This window comes from Corvus hawaiiensis, chromosome 6 (genome assembly GCF_020740725.1).
Source record: "Corvus hawaiiensis isolate bCorHaw1 chromosome 6, bCorHaw1.pri.cur, whole genome shotgun sequence".
NCBI lineage: Eukaryota > Metazoa > Chordata > Aves > Passeriformes > Corvidae > Corvus > Corvus hawaiiensis.
The window spans coordinates 12,312,271-12,337,871 of NC_063218.1; the positions used below are offsets into that span (position 1 = coordinate 12,312,271).

Here is a 25,601-nt window from a genome sequence, read left to right on the forward strand (position 1 = left end):
ACATAATACTATAATTTTTTTTGACTGTAGGTATGAATAAAAATACTTTTTTGATTAAATTATTTACAAAGTAAATCCCCAGGCAAACACACTTAAAACCAGTAAACATCCTTGATGGCACTTTTACATTCAATTCTCATTACATTCTCAAAACTATAGATTTTCCTCCACTAACTACCAAATTCTCTTCTTCTGCAAAATTAGTCCAGTTACAGGATAACACAGGAACTGGCCACAAGCAGCTGTATTTTTTTTTTTGTTTCTGGTCTGGATTTAAGGAGCAAACTAAAGTTTGAATCCTGTTTTTTCCAAAGAGTTCACGTAAAACACGGAACTGCCCAGTTGTTTCTTGGTGAATGACAGCACTTGGTAAAACACAGAAAGCACAAAACCGTGACTAAAATGTCTTCTCTTTGTCACTGCACTGCTGCCTGGAAGACAACTGGAAATGGGTTTTTCTTTTTGTCTTGAGAAAATATCTGGGAAAACTTGAGGGGAAAATACATAAAGCACGTGGAGAAGCCCTCTGGATAGTACCCTGGCCAAAAGGAAGGAATCTTTGTTAAGAAATGCTAGTCATTTGTTTTCTTTGTCCTTTGCCCCTGTAAATCAAGCTCAAGGGTCATGTTTCTGATGAAGAATGGAAGGGACACTAAGTTATACTATGCAGTTATTTTTCCTCCCAGTTCCCTCTTTTTAACCCAGTAAAACTTTTGAAGTATCAGATAACTGCTGTATGTTTCTTAGGGTGGTTCACCCCAAAAGGGCTGAACTCCCTTATCATTCTGATGGAGAAATGCTGAAGCATGAAGTATTCCTAGAGCTTGATGCCATCTCAAGACCCTCTCCTAGACTGCAGTGGGCAGATGAGGAGAAATCAAAAAAAGAAACAAAAGAGTGTTGGATTTTTGCACAAAGGTTTTTTTCTAAGCATAAAAGATTGTCTCTCACTACAATGAAAGTTGTAACAAATAATTCTATTATATTTTTACCTTTTCTTTGGTTTGACACTTATATTGAGAATAAGACTTTACTTACTGATAAATCCAAACCAAACCAAATTAATTCTGATTCTACTCCCGATTTAGCAACTTTTTATAATATCAGCCTTTGTGTTAATCATGCATCAAAATACATGCTTCAAGCTGGCATACACAGCCAATGTCATCTATATAAATAGCATGATGTGTTGCCATTGTTAACACCAAGATTAACATTTTCTCTTATGAATGAAGATATTTTTAGAAAACAAAAAAACTTTATGGGATGGAGCACTAGTCAGAAATGCTGCCATATTAGAGACAAAACAGTCCCTAGCTCTGAACAGACCATGCAGACTTATTCAAGCTAATCAAGCTAATATTTAAGGCTGATTCATGACAGTAATAAAGCAAATCATCTGTGCTTTCTAATTATACAAACCCTAACCACAAACAGCTCAGAGCTCTGGCTACCCTTTTTCCTGAATTTGAGTCACATCCTACTTAACTAACCCTCAGGAAGGCTTACTCCTGGCTGATAGCTACGGGAGTTGGGACACTTCATAGTAGCATGGGAGATTATGGTCATCTCCTTATGCTTAAAGCTTCTTGAAAGAGCTTTCTATAGCATTCTGGCTTTGCATAACAGCCTACAACTCTGTATGCTTTGAAAAACAAAGCGTCATAGAGTATCTCAGGCTGGAAGGGATGCAAAGTGGTCAAGGATACAAACAGACTGGGAATAGATGGTTAGGTTAACACACTCTTCCTCACTCTTTCACTCATACAGTCAGCTTTCAGGGGACAGTCTTAGTCCCAGTGTACAGAATCATAATTTTTCTTCCCGTAACTCTTGCTTTGTATTTTGCATGGTGGCCCAGTTTCAAAAGGAAGCATGTGGCAAGTCTTTAGCCAGCCTCTTCCATAGGATAAGAACACTCTCTCTTCAAGGAGGTGAAAGCTGGGGTGATGAACAGGCTGCATGGGACAGAAATGAGGGGAAGTCTCTAACCATACAATGACTGTTTTTCACAGTGGTAGCAACATCACTAGCTCCAGTTAAGGCAATCTAACACATGCTCTCAATTAGTTCCTTGGAATACTTGCACTTTACTTAAGCATTGCATCTCTTGTGTGCTGGACCTCCTCCCCAAGTTATAAGTGAATGATTTCTGATCAGAGCTGTTGCTCAACCCTTTGTGGCCTAACAGTTGCAAAATGACATAACCACTGAGTTTTTGTTAAAATAGTATGTAAAAATTAAAAAAGCATCTCAAGTACTGTGGTCAACCTTAGAACAAAACCAAAACATTTTGCAGATAACAATTATTTTGTTGAACATTTTTATTTCTCAGCTATTTTGGAATCACTTTTCAAATGTACAGTACATCTATATAGCTAGTAGAAGTCATAGCTTTCCTTAATTTAAGTGAATAATCTAACTAATAGTCTCACCTTATCTGTTTAGTAGCTTTAACATATAACTAATTTCAGATAACTGTCACCTTTAGCAGGTAGCAGGATCAGTGATATATCCATAAAATGGACTTTGCAAAGCACTGTATTGTATTTAGATTTTGACATGTAGATCTTCCACACACTGAATTCATCTTTTGGGCACTTGATCTAATGAATTTGTTTTTTAGAAGATAAACAGAAGATACACAGAGCAAGGGCACTGTAGGATCATGCTTGTTTAAACTTTTTCAAAAACTACAGTAAATTACTACAGCAAAGTGGAAAAGCAGTGAGATTCACCATTGGTAGGTGAAGTAATTCCTGTTCATATTCCAGAAACATGTCTACCCATCTAAGTATAGAAAGTTTGTTTTTTAACAAAAACTATCCATAAGATGTTGTTTTGTTTATAGAAGATAAGGTTATTTCAATCAATGAGGTCACCACATAATGGCCGTTGATATAATGTGATATGTGTGACAGAGTAGAAGTTATACATAGATGCAAAATAAAAAGCAAAGCCTTTAAAAAAAAATCCAAGCACTTCAAGAGATCAATACAGAAAACAGCAGCTCCATGCTAATGACTTCACCAAGGCAAAGCAGCTGCATGAAGTTATGCACCGTTGCAACACTTCACAGAATTTGCAGCTTAAATTAAGAGTGAGCTGGTTTTTTTAGCTGTCCCTTCACTGATCATTATGGGTTTTGCTTGGTTTTGCCTTTCAAACCTTTCAGGCTCACTTGTCCCTAAGATTGTTGATGCTTGGTTTGCTGATTCAGATGTGTGCAGGTATACATTCTCTTTGCTATAAGGGTCTGAGAAAAGACTTTGTTCAAATCTGCACATGCAAAAAGACACTTGGCTCCTAAATAAACTAATAATAGATTGCTTTTCCTCACAAAAGTAGTATTTATTTATGGGTATTATGTATTGCTACAGTAAATTTTTTTCAGTTACATTTGTCTTTTAGAAATCTTGAAGTATAAAAATCTTAGAAACAAAATGAAACCCACATCTATTAGTTATTTGTTGCTATAATTATCTCACAAAAAATTTTAAGGGAAGAAAATTCAGATTCTAGGATAAAGTCAAATTTCCATAAGTACCAGAAGGTCCAGTCCTGTGGAATTCTGTTGGCTTATCAAAACTTCATTCACATGCACAGATGCAGAATGCAAACAAGATTTTAATTTGTGTAAATATTACATCTTCCTTGGTTACAATTTTATAACATTTTCTCTGATAGTATTTAATTTTTTTCATTATTCCTTTAATTTGCTAAGTCTTTCACAGAGTCACAGAACAGGTCAGATTGGAAGGGACCACAGTCATTCATCTGGTCCAACCTCCCTGCTTAAGCAAGGTTATACCAGAGCACACGGCACAGAATTGTGTCCAGAGACAATTCTCAGATATCTCCACTGAGGGAGACTTCACAATCTCTCTGGACAATCTGTTCCAGTGTTCGGTCACCCACACGGTAAAGAAATTTTTCCTCATATTCCTGTGCATGTGTTTCTGCTCATTGCCTCTTGTCATTTTGCTTGGCACCACCAAGAAGAGCCTGGCTCCATCTTCTTGACACCCTCCCTTCAGATACTTATAGACACTGATGAATCCCCTTTCAGTTGTCTCTTCTTGAGGCTGAACAGGCCCATTTCCCCCAACTTTTCCTCATAAGAGACATGCTCCAGTTCCTTGATCAACTTTGTAGCCCTCCACTGGACTCACTCCAGGAGCTCCATGTCCCTCTTGTACTGAGGAACTCAGAACTGGACACAGCACTCCAGATGTGGCCTCACCAGGGCTGAGTAGAGGGGCAGAATTGGATGGTTGGACTTGATGATCTAAAAGGTCTCTTCCAACCTTGACAATTCTATGATTCTGTATAGGATCACCTCCCTCAAACTGCGGGCAGTACTCTTCCTAATGCACCCCAGGATTCCACTGGCCTTCCACAAGGGCACACACACGGGCCACAAGGGCCCATGGACAGCTTGTTGTCCACCAGAACACCCACGTCCTTGTCCTTTATCCATGCATGCAGGTATCTTGCCCACTTTTCCTGATTTCTTGCTCATCCGGCTGCACTGTTCTTGAGCCTGGAGGAAGTGATCCTTGAATATCAACCAACCCTCTTGGATCCCTCTTCCCTCCAGGGCCTGTTCCCATGCGATTCTTCCAAGAAGATCCCTGAACAGGGTAAAGTTAACTCTTTTGAAGTCCATGGTTACAATCTTACTTGCTACCCTGCTTCATCCCTTCCTGGTATGGAACTCCACCACATGGTCACGACAGCCAAAGCTGCCTCCAACCTTCACATCTCCAACAAGGCCTTCCCTATTTGTTTGCATAAGCAGCACACCATTCCTTGTGGGATCTTCCACTACCTGTGACAGGAAGTTGTCATCAATGCTTTCCAGGAACCTCCTGGACTCTTTGTGCTTCACTGTGTTGCTCCTCCAGCAGATGTCACGGTAGTTAAAGTCCCCAACAAGAACCAGGGCCTGTGACTTTGAGGCTGCTTCAAGCTGCCTGTAAAAGACCCCATGCACTTCGTCCTGTTCAGGCAGCTTGTAGCAAACAGCCACAAAGTGCCACCCTTAGTAATCTGCCCTTTTATCCCAACCCATAAATTTGAGTAAGTTCTGTAGTTTGCACACTTGCTGTCTTGCTTCATAGCTGAAAACATAAGCCAGAAAACGAGCTATTAATAATGTAATCACCCATATTTGGGCTGTGAAATAGTACACAACCAGCTCAGTCACTCCTTATTCAAGCAAATATGCTGAAGGGATAAAAAGGAAGGAACATTTTGTGCCACACCACTGACAATGACTTGTATAATGGCATTGATTCCCAGACAGAGCAGGTAAATTAGGTTATTATGTGATCTTCATTAACCATGTGTTTTTATGGTCACATCATCTGTGAGACAGTAAAACAGTACCATCAACACCATTTCTTGCATAGGAAACTGCAATAGAACGGGTCAAGTGAAATGGTCAAAACTAAAATCTGAGTAGGAAATACAGGAAAGAACTGCTTGACCTATACTGACAATACTGATGAACCTCAATGAAGTAGTTATTTGTTCAAGGCCATCCTAAGTCTGAAACTCTTGGACAAGATACTCTCTTTTCTCTGTGCTGTCAGCAATACAGAGAAGCATGATCAGAGATACACAGAGATAGGCATCACCTCACTCTGCTTCATTGAACAGCACTTGCATGTAAATTTCTCCCCTCATTTATCTTTAATTTGGCCCTCAGACCGAGGCATTCATGGTTCAGAGACTGGCTGGATATCAGTCTACATGTGGGATGTGGTGAGTGAATGCTTCTCAGCATTTGTTTTGGTTTTTCTTCCTCTTTTCTTCACTTCTTAAACTACCTTTATCTTGATTTATGAGTTTTTTCATTTTTGCTCTTCCTATTTTCTTCCTCTCATCCCACTGGAGGAGAGGAAGTGAATGGCTGTGCAGTAACTTAGATGCCAGCTGGGGTCAATGCACCACAACCAGAAACTCAAAGAAGTATTTGTCAGGAATATGAAGACTAAGGGAAACCACTAAGATACTAGAAAAGGCATGTTTAATAATTATGAACTCTCCTGGGAAACTCTAGGTTCTCACACTGTTTATAGCTTGGAAATAAGGCAAATAAATTTAATCTAAATATGAAAACCTGTTTTATTTCAAATATTTTAATATATACTTTGGTCCAAGAATTGGAGCTTTGTAAAAAAAGAAAGCTTCCAATATTTGTTAAACAAGAAAAACTAAGTTCACTAAAGAAACCAATTTCATTATTAGAGCAGGAGGCAGAGACAGGAGATAGATACTTAGATAACATTACCTTTCACTGTTCTTTTTACCACTAGATGAACTGCTGGTGGAACCAGTGCGGTTGCGACTCCCTTTGGAATCTCCATAGCTTTCCCTCCGACCTCCTGGGGACACACGCTCAGCTGAACTGGTTCTCTTAATGGTGCTAATAAAACAAGGAGCAAGTTTCACAGTGGCACTTGTAAAAGTATATATTCTACAATAAATATGTTTGAGAAATGTATCAAGTAGAACACTGACCCTTAAAAATCAACTACATTTTTTTTTTAATTCTTAACTTGATTTATTAAAGAGCCTATGTAAGAGTTTTGCTGAGTACCTGGTGCAACAGAAACAAACATACTGCTTTTTCCTTAACCATAAAATAGAAGAAGGGCTAAACCAATTACATAGAGTAGTTGCAATCTTTTTTCTGGGTCACATTTCAAATCTCTGACTACCACTCCATACTTCTGAACTTTTGGATTCTCTTACAAAGAAGTGAAAGATTTAAAGAGAAAGCATATTACCTGACACTTCCAGCCAGACTAAAGAGAATGCCAAAAGTAGGTCAAAATTTGAACACAAGCAAGCTAACTTTGGGTCTTCATTCAATATCAATTACTCTGTGATTCAAAGCTAGTATTAATATACTCCAAACTGCAATTAATGGTGAGCTAGCCTGCATTTTTTTTGATTGTTGTCAAAAATGTATGCTTCCTAGTTACATGTATGAATAGATTAGATTCCCCACATGTCCTAACAGGAGGTTTCTCAAAGGCTTAAAGCTCACCCTACTCTCTCACTCTTCAGCCATCCTTCCTGCCAAGATAGTTATCAAGGGAGCTCTCATGTGGCTTTATGGCACTCCTTAGACATCCAGCTCTCTCTGATAGAAAAATGTGAGCCAAAACACAAGCAGTGTTACTTAGTAAATTAAGAGAAGCTCAGTCAGAACTTACATCTTACAGGAGACAAATTATTGACCAAAGCACTTCTCCCTAAAGCAGTGCTTCCTAGCAAGAGAGGGAGCAGCTAAGGGTGAGGCCCCAAAGCTGTTGGGGCCAAAAATGCTTTACACGTTGCTGGCAAGCCCTTTGCAGCAGAGAGGCTCAGGCAGCAGTACCCAGACTGAGGCAGGGATCTCCCCATGGCAGCAGCTGAATGACAGGACTCAGTGTCCAGATCTCATTTCCCCCCACTTCAGTCCTGTACTGTTTTCTGCCCTGCAGAAAGCAGAATGAAAATATCCCCTTTACCCATAAAATCCCCATACTAAATAACCACCTTCAGCAGCTCTCTCACCCCAGAAACCATGGACATCAATGATTGCTTTCAAGCTCACATCTCTACCCAAATCCCAACCACAAGCTCCATCCCACTGTGAAAACTTCAGTACTTGCTCCTTTAAGGACAGTCTCATCCTAGTCACACCTTTTATCATCCCCAGCCACCTCTGCCTTGGCCTCCATACGCTCCCAGAGATGCTCTGCTTACCAAAATACTCATCCGATGCATTCTTGAGGACTACTCCAAACCTCCCCATCAGTCCCTAACAGCTATCCCTACCGTGTTATCTCAGTCAGCTCCTCTGGCTCTGTCCCACTTTATGTGTGGTACAAGCTGGCTCTCCATAACCAGAAGAAACAAGACAGACTTTTCCATCTGGTCAAAAAATGCTCAGCTTAGCAACTGTACACCACCATTGATACACTTCCTGCTTTAAAAAAACCCCAAACTTATTCCTGCTCCCCCATGTCTTTTTACCAGCAAGGAGGGGAATGTTTGAACACCTCAACTGAGACTCAGTTACAGAAACGATGGGAACACCCGAACCAGAGTCTTTCTGCAAAGCAATTGCCCTTCTGAAAAGAAGGCAGAGCCCAGCCAGGGGCGGATCTGCAGAGGTGATGCATGTTAAGGTGTATCTCAGGCAGCTTGACAAAAAAAACCTTCTGGAACATGCAATGGCAGGACAGATGTTCAGTGCTGCATTCTTGTAATAAAAACAAGTTTCAAATGATTAAGCTGAATCTTAAAAGGTAGTGTTTCTGTGGAGAAAGCAATGTAAGAGAGCAAGCAGAATGCAAAATTACACACAGCAACAGAACAAAATACATTCATAGGGGAAGAGAAAAGGCAGCAACAAGAATTTAATTCTGTCTTAATTTCAGAAGTGTACTTCCTACACTAGACTAACATTATCCAAGTCATCTCAATGTCAAATGCATGAAAAAAACCTTCTCTAGTAAATTAAAGACTGTACTGTTAATATTTAACTACCCTCCTTGCATTCCATAACATCATCCAATTTAATACTACTCCAGTTAGAAAATAAAACTTTGATACTGAAAATGTTTATTCCACATAAAATAGCTTTTAGCATGTGCCTTCCACTATTATATACATTAATTACAGAAACATCCTGTGTGATTTGTCAGGATCAAATCTTTATTTTGGCATCCTTTCCTGGTTAAGAAAATTTCAGTGTAGGCTGATGTTGACGCATATTTTCTTCTTTAAGGATAAGAGGCGTCAACATCAGCCTACACTGAAATTAAATTAAGGACATTATCAAATTATACCAATCTCAGAAAAAAATTTAAGTTACAGAAACAGTTTGAAACTAATGTTGCTTGGGGTTTCATTTTTATAGATGTCAATGTTCAAAAGATGAACTAGAGGATAAGAAATGAAAGAGTGGAACTAAAATTTAGAAGTTTAATTCTATCTTCTTTCTGAATAATGAAGTCTTATATCAGTATTAAAACTACTTTTACCATTGGTATAAAATTCTTTTAAACCCTTTTGATTTATATCCATCACTGCTTAAACTAATTAGTAATGCTATCTTGTGACAAATTTTATTTTAAACTTCCAACAACAACAAAAGCCCAGTGAGAAGTATTAGTTGGTGGTTGGAAACACGGGTTGTAACTCCATTATATTAACTCAATTTTGGCACTATACACATTTTGTTAGCTAGACTGTTAAACACCAGTGATTATATCCATGGCTACAGTAGATACACTGTCACCTGAGGAGGAATTTAAAACAACAGAAAATACTCATTTAACTTACAGGTTTGTAAGAGTATAACTGGATCCCAGAATATGACTTCCTCATTAGTGATATGAAAGGAGAGCATTTGCAATTATTTAGGAAGATAACATTTAGTAACACAATTTTTAACTTGTTTAAGACAGCAATGTGGTCTAACACTCCTATAATAAAAATGATGTTAGTATGAAATAATGCAGATACCATCACTGAAATTATTATTATCTAAATTGTGTGATGCATTTATCAATGATGAGAAAGTTTTAGACATGTACTTCTGAAAATGTTAAAAATGGCAATAATAATTACAGTTCTATCATGTTAACGCTTTTACTAAAACAGCCACTTTCTATGTGTTGAATTGAAATGGAAAGGAAAAACAACTGAACTTCAACACTACAAAGCTATTAAGGATCCCTCACCTTAGAGCAGGCTTTTTCAGTTTGCATGCATTGAGAAGATTCACAGACCTGCTTAATCCAGATTGAGAGGTGCGTAAACAAAGCAGAATAAAAAGTGAATGCAACAATAAAATGTGGAAACAAGACATTTACAAGACTTACATTAAAAGACAAAATTGCATGCTTTCAAGATATGAAGTCACGTGCAGGAGTAAACAACAAAGTGTTTATTGACTCAGTTAGATGTTTGATCATTTCAAACCATACATTTAAGAACACCAATGTATCTTTGAATGACAAAATCTCAGCAGTGCCCCAATAGACTGACCATTTGTAAAGCAACTAAAAAATAAATCAAAGAGGCTATCTGAAGGAACACAACAGATGATCCAGCTAAAAGACAAAGACTATTAAAAAAGCAACAACAAAGACAAGAAAATAAATCCTCATATATACATACATATACCACTGCATAGCATGAATGTTTCAGGTAGTTGCATTACTGAATTGTGGTGAACAAATCTGGCCAAAATTAAAAAGATATATATTTTATTACTAAAATTATTTGGAAAAATATAAAAGCTTTTTAATAAAAGAAATTAAAAACTAGCACACAACGCTCTTAAGACAGTAACTGATGGCATTAGTATTTTGTCTAGCACTCATTTTGACCCTTATTTAAATCAATTAGAATGAATTCAGGAATAACATATGACTTTAATTTCATTATGCCTTTGAGCAAAATGCACTAATAACTTTAATTGTTAGAGATATTGTGAAGTGGTGTAATAGTTTTGCCACCCGAAGTTCAATGGAGAGGGATTTCTTTTTTAACTTATATTCTAAATATTTTAAACCATTTTCTTTGAGAGTTGAGTGTTACACAGAGCACTTAATTGAAGATTTGATGCAGAGTTTGTGTGTGCGCCAGTTACAAACCATCGCTGCCCCCCAACAGAACGCACAACATTAATTCCAGGCGACTGAACAATTTCCTAGGGGCCATGTGTTTAGAGTTTAGAAGAACAGGAATTTATCATATTAAAGTATTTTATTCTCCCTGCAAACAAAGCTCTTTATGTTTTCTTTGTTCCTGCTTCTTCCTTTTGATCTCCATTGTCAGAGTTTTGCACCATTGTAATACTTTTCAATCTGCTGGGGGAGAAAGAATGACTGATTGTCTCCTTTTGAAAGGCAAAGTATGTGCTAGCCTGCAGCCTGCAGCAGCATCCCTACTGGGAAAGGTACTGTCCGCATTCTCCTCCCTTACTTTTTTTTTTTTCTTTTTTTCCCCCTCAACTCTTGGAAACAAAGCTATCCTAGATGAGTCACAAAACCTTAGATTTTAATAGGGGACACAAAACATCATTACTACGCACTGGCCAGATTCCAAAGACAAATTTAGTGTTAAGCAGCAAACTTCAAGCCACATTACATGCCAAAGAAAGAGTGAAGGGGGAAGGGAAAGTTCTGCTCATGATACACTAAAGTTATCTTATTCAGAATGAAAATTTCAAATAATTATTCTAAGCACAAAGTTCAGAATAAAACTACAGCAGCATTCAAAAAGCTGGTACTCAAAATAACTTATACACTTCTATATCATAGAATTAGTAAATATATTAAAATTAAAATCAAATCCTCTGATCAAAGGTTTCTTGTGAAGACGACATGGGAACACTTTACAAAGCCAGGTAATTCTTGATTGTCTGTCTGTGTCAGGTGATTGTTCAGCCCATCTCAGAAACACTCCAGCTCTCTGTTAGCTGGCTGGCACCCAGAGACTCCCAGCTGTGTTCACATGGCCCCCAAAGCCTGAGTGCAGCAGCTCCACTTGGTGCTTGACCACAGCTCTTGGTACCACCAGCATCACCAGGCTTTCTATCTTGCACTGTATTACCACCAGATACTTTTATAATCCAATTGATCCATGTTTTGGATTGTGGTTTTGCTCTATTCAAGTTATTTCAGTCCTTCCTTAACTTGGATAATTGGGTATTGACTATATGAGATCTGAATGCTGAAACGGGGTTTGGTGCCCTCAATTCTAATTGAAGTCAGAGTCAGTTGAGGTTACCCAACGCTTTGCAAGATCTGGATCTAATTATCACATTAGGCCCTATAAGAACCTACTGATATCCAGAGATACACGTTTTACATATGGAAAAGCAATATGCATAGAGGTTAAATGATTTGCATAAGGTCACTGAGAGAATATATGGAACTCAAATAAAAGCCTGTTAGTTCCACCCTTTCAGCCTCAAGCCTTTTTTATTACCTCCAATTTTATATTCCTGCCAGAATAAGTAATTTCCATTTCAAATATTAAATGGGAAATCAGAAAATGTAGTGAACTCTGAACCACATCTCCTTGGCAATCCAGCAAGGCAGATAAGCTGTATACCAACCTGTGGGTTCATAGGAGTTAACCAACCCATTTAACACAGCTATTGTATGAAATGAGATTGTGTCTGCAGACATACCAGTAAATACATCTATGTCTAAGCAGGAGAATGTATGGATGCACACATAGTCCCCACACAGACTGTTTGAATATATTTACATAAATAATGCACAACAAACTGTTTCAAGGGATAGATTGATGTCATTTCAACTGGACATCATACAGTCCTAACCTAACCTATACTTCTTCTAAGTATAGGAGAAGAGAGGAATCAAATTATTTGATTGTAAGCCCTCTTTTCATAAGGCAATTCAGAAAACATTTGGGAAGGACTCCATTCACCTGCACTTTCTCTTGAATATATGGTCATAGGTAATAAAAAAATGGAAGATGCTATTTTTTACTATTGCAATCCTATGAGATATGTCAGTCTCAACAGCAGATCAAAAGCTTAGAAGATGACCCAGCAAAAACTATTTTTTCTCTTTCTACTGTTGTTTTTAACTTTACTTTCATTTTTCAAATTCTATCTTTTCAATTGTGCACGTGTTGTATAGAAAAACTATTGAAAGCATTCAAGCAGAAATTAAGTTTTAAAACATCTATAAACACTTAATACTGTTTGCAGCTGCTGTGTCACATGACCATATTTTGGACTAAAGAATAGCTACACTACGAATTAGCTACAGTTCTGGAACCAGTTCATAAGAGAAGAGCACTTCTTAGCAAAAATCAGATCGAAAAAATAGCTCAAAATTTCCCACCATCTGTAAACTGTGCAACACTGAAAGAAGCTTCTAACACAAATAAACAAGTCCTATCCTTTGAAAAGGAAGCTATTTGATCTTGCTGAGGTATTTCCATTACTGTTTCATGCATAAACACATGCAGTTCTTGAAGGTAAAAGGGCCCAGTATAAATACAAAGTGTGATTGAATTCACCTTAAGGATGCCTAATGAATTATTCTACTTGACTGTATACAAGAAATATATTTGGAGCACTCACTGTATCATGTTTGAATACCAAATATATGAAACACCATTTACTATAAAACCCTGAAATTCAACCAGTTATTTCAAGGTTCACTATTAAATGATTACAGAATAATTTACCAAAAAATGTTTTGTACAGTAATTAATTGGTGAGGTTCTTACCATTCCACTTTATTCACCTTGAAGTATATTTATAGGCAAGGCATAAAATATGCTTTAATATAGTTTAATAAAGGTAAGAGTAGAGAATGAAAATTTGCATGTTAAAGATACCAATACAGAATTTTAGAGCATTTGAAGAGAACAATAATTCTACAGCACCTGAATTTACAACTGCCTTTTTCAGGACATGGAGCAACCCTGCTCTCCTAAGCACTCTTAAGTGTTCACCTATTTCGGCAAAACTCTCCATGTATATTTTTTCTTTTCCAAAACTGAATATACATTTTCATGGTGCATATTTAAAGCACCTTCAGCCTACCTTCTTCAGCAATGAGAAGGGACACAGCATAATAAAAGGACATTAAATACTTGCCCTGTGGAAGAATTTCTCTTACAGGAATCAAGACAGTCTAAAAATACTCCCTAATGATGCTAAGGACTTTCCCACTGGCATTCTGGGTATCCAGGCTGCACGATGGTCAGGTGGAAGGGATACAGAGTGCCACTTACCTACAGGGATCCTAAGCTAGGATAATGCCTACAGGCTGCAGGCAATACCAGATGGAACACCTGAATTACATAAAGGCCTCCAAGAATAGAGAAAGCATGAGTACAGTCCTGACCTGCACTTCACCCACCCGACTCTGAGACAGAAAGTCCTATGCTGAACCTTAGAGACAGAGCATAGAGACTCAGGAATCACACCCTCTGTACACAGGTGAAGTCTGCCAATGGCTGTGCTCTCAGATGTTTTATAACTACTAGTTGAAACTTAATTAGAAAGAATGAAATTCTGAGAATTATTAAGAAAAAATAATTTGTGAAGAACAAATATGTTTTAAAATTCAGCATGTACTAAATAGTACTCTTTTTCAAACACTAATACATTTCCTTTTCTAAAAGGAAAGTTCTTTCACCCATTTTCAAACTTCTGGTGATACAATTTAATAACGGAACAGTTTAGACAGTATTTGGTTTCCTTCTCTTATCTTAAGGGCTGATTCAGACCAGCCTGCCAAAGCCTATGGCTGCAGTGAGCTCCAGTTCGTAAGAGCTCACAGTTCATTTTTGTGACATAAACAAATATGGTATTTTCCAATTTTAATTGTGCACAGCATAACTTCTCTCTGCAATAACAGAACCTGGAGTTTCTTGAAAATCAGTCCCCTTCAACACAGTAGTAAAAACTGGCATACCCTTAGCCACCATCTCACCTTTGAAGAAAAAATCTCTTTACGAGAGAGACCTCAGATCTTAGCAAGTTAATGCTCTCATCTCTACAACTTTCCCTCCCTCAGACCTGACAGCATCATCACTACAAAAAGATGAGAAGACACACAAAAGAAATGTACAAAAAAACCCCAACTCAAAACCCCACACTAACATCTTTTACAGACAAATCACACAGCAGATTAGCACCACAGTAACTGCCGTGTATAACTTGAACTTGCTTCACCCAATCCATTCGGTTCCTTATAACCCAGATGTATAAAACATTTAGCCTATTTAAAAACAGCTACACACAAAGCAGATTGGGACAGAGCAGTAATTTTAAAAGGGCTTAAATACATGCTAATGGTAAGATATCTAAAGATGGATGCTTTCATTTGCATAAATATGTGCTAGGCATAGAATTTTCCTCCTCCCTGAGATGCTGCTAACACTGTGCATGCAGTTTATATGATAATTTTGTTAGTGAGAGAAAACCACCAAAGATAACATACTGATTTGCAATGACAACACTGTTTCTCTGAGACTATGTTATTTTCTACTAGCTACTCAAAGAATTCTTGCACCACTTTTCACATCATGTTGGGCAACAGCAAAGTAGAAGTGCTTTATTCTCTCTATGCTAAACTCTCAAAAGCAAGAAAAGAACACAAACCAGTAAGACCAAGCATTGTGCATTCTTTCAGTACTCATGGGAATAACCTTAATTGTAATTAGAATGAATAAATTTAAAGCCTCCTAGAACACAATCCATCTCCCTTTCTTTCCAAGCTAAATATTTAGACTGCTGCTTTGCAAGTAAGAAAAACTACATATCTAGAAGGTTAAAAGAGGCGCTATACCATGTTTTCAATTCCATGGTTATAAGGTTTCTCATAGACGCCTACCTTTTTGCTGCTGGTGATACAGTCTCCTTTCTGGTTCCTGATGGAGAAGGTAAAGAGCCACTTGGTTTCTTTGGTAACACAGTTCCATTGTTAACTGTCGTCCTTAAAGGCAGGGTTTGTACCAGTGGTCTTGCTATAAAACAAGCATAAGATGAAATCATTGTCTCCGTTTACTTTTCCCTGGTTTTTTCCTCAGCAAACAACACTAGAATATTTTAAATTATCCATGTAGTGTGCCATTTTTGTGTCACTATTGCCAAATTCAGCACAGATGAGGGTTTTAACATTGAGGAATTATTATTATTATTAATAATCATCATCATCACCACCCTATCAAGTTAATCACAGCATATGGCTTGAGCACACAACTCTATAACCTCCCTCATGCGTAAAACTCTGTCCTAGATCAAGGAGCTTAGTGATAAGCATAAAAGTAGTTGTTGTCCTCAAAAACAATCCTGCTCTCTCAAAAGAGCATCAGTCTCTTGCCCACCTGGACAGCATCCAGAGAAGTGCTAGAAACGAAGGCAGGCTGTCATCCCAGAAACTCTGCTCTTCACCCCTCAGTCTTCTTGGAGGTTTTCCACAAGGAAATTATTATTACTCCCCCCAAAAGCTTTATTTTCAAACAATGTGGGTTTATGTTTGACAGAAAGGAATTGTACCTTTGATTCAGAAAAAGCAACTGAAATCAGCAGAAGAGTGGAGGTAATAAGCTGACATTATCTACCTACATTCTTCTGATCAAACATTGGTTCAAAAAGGGATCTAAGTGTCATAGCCACAATTAAGATTAGAATAACAAAAAAGTCCCATTTGAGTAGTTAGAAGTTAGTTGCAAAAACGGTGTTTAAAACTGCAAGCAATGAGTACCAACATGAAAACTACTGTGTATCATAGCCTTGAAACAGACATAAACATGACTAGTGCTCTCTCTACAGCAGGGAAGAAAGCTTGAATCACTTGAAATTTGACAGGACTTTGTATTACAAGCCATTGTAAAGATGCCAAATACCTCTGGGTTCAGAGAAACACCACCTGAGAGAAGGCAGCAGTCACAAGTCACCTTACGAACATAACATTTCATTAAACTTGGAGAGGATGGCAGGGAGAATACCTATGAAATGTTCCTCAAAAAAGACTGCCAAGGATAAAAGATCTAAAAGGCTAAACTGAAACAGTACCAATTGTATTGGTCGTATTGTAACAACATCTTATTGTAGCACGGACAACCAGCATTTACTGACTTGTTCACCCTAAATTTTCATATATTGAACAAAAAGATGTGAAAGACTGTGTCTTCAGAAGACTGCCAGTAAATACCGTCTACTAGAGAATGCAACTTGCAAGACAAACTTTGTCTTGAAACTTTGTTTGAATACACAACTTACTTGTTATTCGTTCGTCATTTATTTGTTCAGAGGAGGGAAATTTAGAAAACAACCTATAAGGGAAATACTGAAGGAATGAGGCTTATTTGGCTTAGAAGAGTGAAGGATGAGAGGAAAGAAAGTCAACAAAGGAGACAAAAGAAGAAAATTTTCTCAGTGCTCACTGAAGGTGCCTTCCAGCCCTGCCTTCCATGACATATTTTAACTGACTAATGCTGTCTTTAGAGCTTATACAAAACATTTGAAGTTTACTTGGCTTCCCATGCATCTATTTCTTTTTTTAAAAATAATTTCAGATATCATCACTCTATTTACTTCTACTTTATTCATTTTTTGTATATTAAATTCTTTTTACTGTTCTGTGCTGGAAGCACTGCTGCTTGTTTCCTAATTGCTGCACTGCTGTAATTAATCCATATGTATAAAACTGATTCTGTAGCATACTGCAGAATCACAGGTAGCTACAGTTGAGAAGTTGTGGACTTGTCTCCTGGCAAGCTTTCTGTAGCTCACAAAACTTTATTGAGCTTTGAGAAGACAAATTAGAACAGCAATTAAAGTTAAAAAAATTAATTACTAAAATATTTTCCTTATTTATAGTTATTTAAAAAGAACATCCATTAAAAAGTAGCTGGAGTGAACTAGCTGGAGTCTGTTTACTCTCCTAACCTTATGAAATTGAAACTAGCAGCAGCCAGGAATAAACCCTGCAACCTTTAACAGAAGTTTTGCTTCAAATCCAGCACAAACCCACAACCCACATTTCTGGAAATAGAGATTTAAATGGTCAGCTAGTGTAGAAAGCAACACCATGAAACTCTTACACAGCACACAGAAAAACTGCATAATTCAATTAATCCACTGTTTATACTGGAGCTATTTAGTTTTATTTACAACAGCTAGTTCACACCAGTGGTAACTGACATCACAGCCACACAATCCCAAACATGTCATTGCTGTTAGAAGTCAGTAACACAGTGCTATTACTGCTTTGTCAGTAATGTTTATTTTGGAAGTTCTGGTGCTTCAAGGTCTTACCTGTGGTAGCAGGACTGACAAGTTTATCAGCCTCAGCAGCAGCTTTTTTAATCATACTCTGATCTATGGATTAATAGGGCTGTTAAGTTTACAAACAAACCAGTAATTGCAAAAGGAAAGAACAACAAACACAAGTAAAACAAAGGCAGGAAGCCATACTGAAACTCCACCAAGTAGTAGAATTAAATAAGGAAAGGGGAAAAAAAAGCCCAAACAAAAACTCAAAACACCATTAGGGAAGGAGCTCCACAAATGGACGAGATAAGCTGCTCCTTTTCCATGATGTATGCTGCTTTTAAACTGTTTAGCTCAAGTTTAGAACAAGAACAGAAAGACTGGAAACAAGCTCAAGATTTTTCCATTCTAGATTTGAAAGTCTGGAACTTGAAATCTTTAAATTAATTTTAAATCTGAAGTACTCAGAAAAATTAAGTTGTTTGTCCCATGAAGACTCTTGTTCCAGACTTTATACAGTACAGTGGGGATCCTGTTTTTCCAAAGGCACAGACCTCCCCCAACACACACTTAATCCTGATCTACTTCATCTATAGATCAAATGGTAACAGCAGCATACAATATGCTTCAAGCTCCAGTTTGCATGGACACAATTTCTGTGACATTCTGTGGGATCAAATTCCACTTTTTAAAATTTCAAATGTGGAATTAGTGATTAAACAATATAGGGAAAATAAACAGACTCGGTCCATGCAGCCCAAGGGGTAAAGCATGAGAAGCTGCCACTCCAGCTCCTCCCATGTCTAAAAAAGCCCGTCTCCCAAGAGTCTCCATCAGGAGCCTCCATAATGCCATTCCAAACTAAAATACTGAAATTATTCTTATGCTAAGTAATTGTATACAATTCGTTATAAAGTAGTTGTGCCTACTATAGGAGTTATAGGCCATCATGTGAAATGTATCATATTTGACAAACAGGTGGAAAAAACAAGTGATCAGAATACTTCAGATTCTCTTTCGTGTTTATAATTCATGTTTAATAAGGTTGAGCATACACTAAATGTTACAGCTGATGTACAGCAAACTGAAAGTTCTTTACATAAACTGTCACAGTGCTGATCTTCTCCAGAAATTAGGTGGGTTTTTTTGGCAAATACCAGGACTCATTCTAGTAATTTGCAATGGAAGAGCAGTTGATATTTGTAGCCTCCTATTTGCATTATTACAGTAAAACTTCTTACACTGCAATTTCACATACATGTAAAGAACCAGGTATGCCATATCTACATTAAAAAAAACCTCCAAACCACATGCACACAAAAATCCCACAAACAAATGAATCCCCCCAAAAACAGCCATAGAAGACAGGTGGATAGGCTTACAGCAGCTTTTCTTCAATGTACATTGAACTATGGCTCTAATGATCTGCCATGACCAAGAAAACTCCTCCTGATTTAGAGTTCAACTCTGCTCACAGAATCCATGAAAATCTGGTTTGTATTTTGCTAAGTAAAGCCAGCAGGCAAGAACAGATTTGGTTACAACTCAGTAATAATTACTAGACTTTATTTCCTCCTTGCATCAGATAGTATCTATTTCACAGGCAACATGAATGCTCTTAATCCCTTGTACAACCAGATTTGATGGAACATTTTATCACAGTGAAGGCTATCTTTAGTAACATTTAATTTATCTGATATTTTAATTTTTTTTTTCAATAAAACAAAGACAAAATAAGGAGATTACAACAGAAAGGGAAGGGAACATGAAGACAAGATTGCAGATATTTAGTGCATATTCTGTCTGACAGCAAGCATGAGACACAACCAACTCATAATTTGGCTCTGTAATTCCGTCCCTTTCAGCTTTCCTCATCTCTTGACACAAAACTTTGTAACAAACATGACATCTCAGTTCAGCAAATTAAGTAGTTCCTACCTACTGTGTTAAATCAATGACTAGAACTAAATATTTATTGCAAGGTCACAAATATATAACTGAGATTAGAGAAACAACTTGTTAAGTTAGACAACAGCCTGTAAAGTCAGCCATACTTTCTTTCAACATCTAGGTTGCCACCACTCTTACTCCTAAAACCACTCTAAAATACCTTGCATGTTTCTCTAAGCTGCACATAGGCAGCCTCCCAGGCCTTTGCAGCCTCACACACTACAGTAAATCACACTAGTCGGGTTCTCAAACTTTTACTACTGTGAAGCGCTGGATGTTCAGGTCCAGCTTTTCTGAGTTGTGCACAGACAAACCTGTTCCTGCAGAGCAGGAGCCACGAGAGAGCACGCTGTGGCACGTGGGCACAGCACAGAATTCTGCCAAGAAGTGACATCTGTCACACCTGGCACCTCACTGGCTCTGGATCTGCTGCTCTGGAACACGGTCAGGCAACCACCACAGCTCTACCTTTCTTTCGTAGCTGAGCAGCTGGTGTTGTACCATTTCCTTAGTTATGTTAACTCTGCTAGCTTAGAGATCTGCCTTATGTCTGTATCATCTATAGACACTTAAGACATGTATAATTAAATTTTAACTACATTTTACTTAAGTTTAATTCATTTTTTTGGATAAAAAAACCCCAACCTATTAGGAGTTTCTCCCACAGAAGACAATGCCTTCCCTAAAGAGTTTATAAACTAATCTTGATCAGAAGTAAGGAAGTGGTAGCAATGGTTAAATGTAGATTGTGGATTAAGCACTAAGAAAATGCAAATGCTTTGCTGGTTCATGTAAACTGTAGAAGGCTGACAGATTTAACCATCTGGATTTTTATGTGCTCTTTTTAACAGGTTGAATTTCAAATTGATTTGTTAATTTTGAATATTTCAAGAGCTAATGAATACCTTATTTTAATACATATGAAACACTCATTGAAGTGCACTATCTATTTTACATCTATCTGAAATGCAAACCTTTGGTAGGTCCTTTCTTGTTCTGCATGGCTTGCTGCTCCTCCGTAATATTCAAGCGTCGGACCACATCAGCAAGGGCAGATTTGAGCAGCTGGATGTCATCCTCCTGCATCTGGACACGCTGCTCCAGAGAGGCAATGCGATCTGTTACCTCCATACTGCTTGCAGCAGAGGCACTGTCATCTAAACAAAACATCAGAAAAAAAATAAGCATTATCAATAATGGATAGCCATCATGAAGTACCTTATGCAATTGACTGCAGGTAAAAACAAGGCTTTTCTCAGACCTGATGACTTCTTGAGGAAGAAAGTTTTTAAGTGACTAAAAGGAAGAGATGGAAATAAAAATAAATAAATGAAAGATGAATACTTAAGTAAGATGTGATGATGAGGTTGGCTTCAGAGCCAGTTGTTAATTGGGTTCCACTACGAATTATCTGCATGTCAGAACTGCAGTGATCAATCATCACCCTTCACTGTTCTGCTCAACACAGCATTCTGACACTGCTGGGCATTCAGGTAGAGAGTTACATTTCCTCATATGCTACACACCCGTCTAGATTTTTCTTTCTCATATGGGTGATAGAGATACATTATACATATATAAGTAACAGATAGGCTTACACTTTTTCAAGCTACTGTACACAGACTGAAGAACAGATACTGACCCCATCTGCTAACTCCTAGTTTATACCAGCAGCTTTGAGAACATTCCCTCTGACTGAAATAAAACCGCAAATAAATTCAGAATTACTCAGTAATTATACTCTAAGACTGCAAATTATTAAAAGGGTCATTACTTTGCATACAATACGCCCATTATTTGGAAATAACCCATAGAAGCTTCAAGTCTGCAAATCCATGATGAGGACTACACATTCTTTCCACTCAAAACTAATAATAAGAATATTTTTCCTAAATGAGCACTTTTGTTCTATCACATAGAAACACTGTAACTTATTACAATACAAAGTTAGGAGAAATGAGAAGAAAGCAACACCAAAGACATCTAAGTCAGTAACAATTAGGGAAATAATGCACAGTTTTTAAAGAAAATTGCAAAGTTTTATTGAACTAGGCTCTGAAACCTAAAAAAAAGTGGGGTACTAACTTATTGGATGATCTTAAGTAATGTTAGTCAAGGATCATAGCTTTCAATTCATTACTTAATAAGTCATACTGTAGCAAAAATAGATATTTATGCTACTATCTACAATCATAGTTGACTACTCCCTCATTCCCAATGCAAGTCTGCGGCCTGTATTTCTTCTGTTAAAGCTGACCTCTCTTTAGAAGAAGATTTTATTTGTTTTCATTTCTTGTGCTCTTAATTCACCTCCATTCCAAATCAGAGTTTTCCACTTTTTTTGTACAAGGGCACAATATGAAAGTTAAATGGTTTGTGTATAATAATAACTCCTGTTGAATTTTAAAACAAAGTTAAGTGCTTGAAAAAGGAAAACAACTGTTTCTGAGTACCTCTAAAAGCATATCCAAAAATGTTAATGCACACAAACTTTTAATCATAAGGGTCTAGGGAAAAAATGCATTAATTTTTTTTTTTTAAAAAATGTATTCATCTCCAAACCACTCCAATACAGATTGGTTTTGAAATCTGTTCATCAGATCAGTTTTGGCTTCCTCATCCCTCACACCCCCAGCAGCTATCTGTGGTTACCAACAGCTGAATTAGAAACAACTCAGAAACAATATAACAATATTGACAGTCCATAAATAGCTACAGGCTATGACAGTTTAAAATGTATGTTAATTCTGTTATAGGATTTTCAGACCTTATTTAAAATAACAGCATTAGGATATTATTAGGCTGAATATAGTAGTAAGGCAAGTAATGGTTCTGAAAGAACTAAATCAGAACTCAAGTTCCTGAAAAATGTTAAAAAACGTTTCCCATGACAAAGCTTTCCAAACGTTGTCCTAATCAGACTTCTGCTCAACACAGGACTCTGTCCTGTAGCTATTACTGGTAATTAGTCCCCAAACTCAGATTAGCAGCTATGCTGGCAGCAGTATGAGCTGCCTGCAGAACTTAACCTTTCCTCTACAAACAAAAGCCCCACGCTGCTCTAATGACTTTACACTTTAACTCAGCTGGAAATAACATGGATTAGCATACTGGACAATAGGCAACCAAATCAAAAGCTTGATTTAACCAATACAAGCCAAATTCAAACTTCAGCCATTCTGCTAAATTCAGTATCATCACAAATAGTTTTCCTCTGAATTCAGTCAACAAGAAATAGCCAAATTGCAAAACCAGGTCAGTAAAGGAAACCCAGGTGAAAATCAGTTGGTGTTGAAATGATCTAGCCATTGCTAAAAAAGAAAACACTCTCATCCATTTCACTACTTTTTAAGCGTGTAGAAACAGTAATTTTGCTCAGACATTAATCTTCAAGTGGTAAATCAGTGGCACTGGTTTATTTACAGTCCTGTAAGAAATCACTCCCACTAGTAACTGTTAAGATGTACAGCTCTCTCCCTTCTTCCCCCTTCCCCCACCTGCCACTGTGACTCTTTCCATCACACTCTCACTGACCAACAGACCCCAGCAAACCCTTTCGTGGGACACATAACGTTTGTACCTTCCACTATCATCATTCTTGTACGGTCTTGGCAACATAATCCTCATCCTTGCTGTAACCTACAGCTTGTTTGGTTTTTATGGAGGTTACCTCACTGGGTGCAGCTCCCTTCCAAGGATGCAGAAAAAAAAAAAGTTAACGGCTTTCAGTAAGATTGCAGCTGGAGACAAGATTGCTTACAGTCCAGCAACACTTCACTTTACCTCCTCTTTGCATGCATGTACAAGTAAGCTAGAAAAGAGGCACAGAATACAATAAAACTACATTTTATGAAGAATGCAAAGTTCAATTATAAAATAAGCATAACCTGTTTGTTATGCAAGTTGAGGATGGAATGTTCTTGCCATTGAGATCATTCTATCTCAGTATGTTAAGCAATAAAGTTGCAACTTCAACACAGCCAAATAAGAGAAATGGCATGGTATCAGAAGAGAAAAAAACAACTAATGCTATAAACTAACAACACAACAACAAAAATGTCGCAACAGATGTGACCTACTCTGCCCACACAAGCAAGACTGATATTAGCCGAATTTGTGACCTGCCTGTGCAGTATACCACTCATCCTCACAGCAAAGGACATTTGCAAGGAGTATTTTAGCACACATTCATAATGAAATTTGGAAAGGCATATGAAGGAGACAGCAAATCCAGGCAAATTGCCTTGAAGTGTTAGATCTCCTTAACAGTCACTACCACCCCTTGCCCAAGGATGGACAGAACAGACATTGTATCACCTACATGGGTAGTAGCATCAACAGCACAACAGAATTAATCATTATCTTTTTTCACCAATGGGAAGAAAAAGGACTTTACAGTGAAATTTATGCAACATGTTTTTAGAAACCTGAAGTGAGTCACTTTCTACAATGTTAATTTCTTTTCACAGATTTTAAGGCAAGTCTAAATCATCATCTCAAGCATGTAAATCATAGAATGGTTTGGGTTGGAAGGGACCTTAAAGATTTCTGCCCACCTGCAATGGGTAGGGAGTTAATCTACATCTCATGATATAAATGTCACCTACAATGTCCAAAATTAGATAAAACAAGGAGGTAGCAATTCAGATGCCTGATTTTTCATCACAATACGTATTTGTGGTAATACTTGGAAAAAAGAGTAATTTGTCATTTTTGCTTTGCTGAGATTCTACAGTTTCAAAAGGAAGGCAGCAAAAAAGGGGAATGTACTACATGCCTCTCTAAATTGTCCAACCAACTAATCCATGATCTCATAGATTGGAAAGATTTCTCGTGGCAAACTAAAGACAATACTGAGTCAGATGATTAATCTCCTTCCAGAGCGTATTCCAGTTTTACAGCAATTTATTACTTGAGCTTAGCCAAATGTGAAGAAACAGCTGAAGCAAAGCCAACAACAGGATGTGTATGTTGTTTACAAGAGTGATTTCAATACTATTTCATTGTATGTAGGCTAAAGCTAAATTACATACTTACACTGTAAGTTAGAAGGAAGCCTATTAGATGCATACTATTTTCTGTAGATTACTACCTTCTGAAAAACCTAAATTTTAACTGTACATTAATGAGTATGAAATAATTAAAATAGACTTGGCATTCTCCCCCCAGAAGAACTACTTTAATAAACATATTTCACCTTTGCATTATGCAGACATTAATTTTGAGGCTATCTTGTCCAGCTCAGACCATCGCAGCTGACCATGCAGTGGAAACATTAGGTACTGATTCTCAAAAGACTGGCAAACAAATTTGAGTTTATTCAATCTACATGGCCTCTTTGGAGCACCAATTAACAGGATAAAACTGTACATGAAGTACTTCCAAAACTGATTGCAACTGTGGTTGCTAGACACTTTTATAATACATTTTAAAAGCAGCATCTCAAAGCCTTTGCAGTGATGTCCTTGTGTTTAGACACTCTGCAGGACATCAGGAAAGAAAACACAAGCCTTCTGAGGACAGCAAATTCCAGTGGTGGTCTTTGGTAAAAAATAAAGATAACCCACATGACGAAAAACATGGCAAGGGATGGCAGTGGAAAGGCAGCATCACCCACACACAGAGCAGCTCTTCTTCCAGCATAAAGACATAGATTGTGCCAGTAAGCCTGAATTGAGCTCAACTGGTAAGAATACTTTCTGTCACTGAGAGATATTACTAAGTGTATCACGCTCTGCACTTCTCCTGAAATCAGCTGGTACAAGTATTTACATTCCTTGGAAATAGCTATGAACTTCAGAGTGACTTCTAGAGCCTTATGAAACTGCACATGGACAGAAAGGAATTCTTCACCCTCAGCATG

General features: G+C 37.5%; 1 protein-coding gene across 10 annotated transcripts in view; it reads right to left on the reverse strand.

Moving 5' to 3' along the window:
- Nucleotides 1-25,601, reverse strand: part of EML1 (EMAP like 1) — a 122,809-nt gene that overhangs the window by 31,518 nt on the left and 65,690 nt on the right. For 5 of the 10 annotated variants that reach the window (XM_048306424.1, XM_048306421.1, XM_048306418.1 and 2 more), the window contains exons 2-5: nucleotides 20,713-20,895; nucleotides 15,405-15,537; nucleotides 9,750-9,800; nucleotides 6,299-6,433 (exon numbers count right to left, since the gene is read on the reverse strand). In XM_048306424.1, the coding sequence (XP_048162381.1) occupies nucleotides 6,299-6,433; nucleotides 9,750-9,800; nucleotides 15,405-15,537; nucleotides 20,713-20,895 (502 nt within the window). The remainder of the gene's footprint in view (nucleotides 1-6,298; nucleotides 6,434-9,749; nucleotides 9,801-15,404; nucleotides 15,538-20,712; nucleotides 20,896-25,601) is intronic. The other 5 variants (XM_048306423.1, XM_048306425.1, XM_048306427.1 and 2 more) reach the window with 3 other exon arrangements.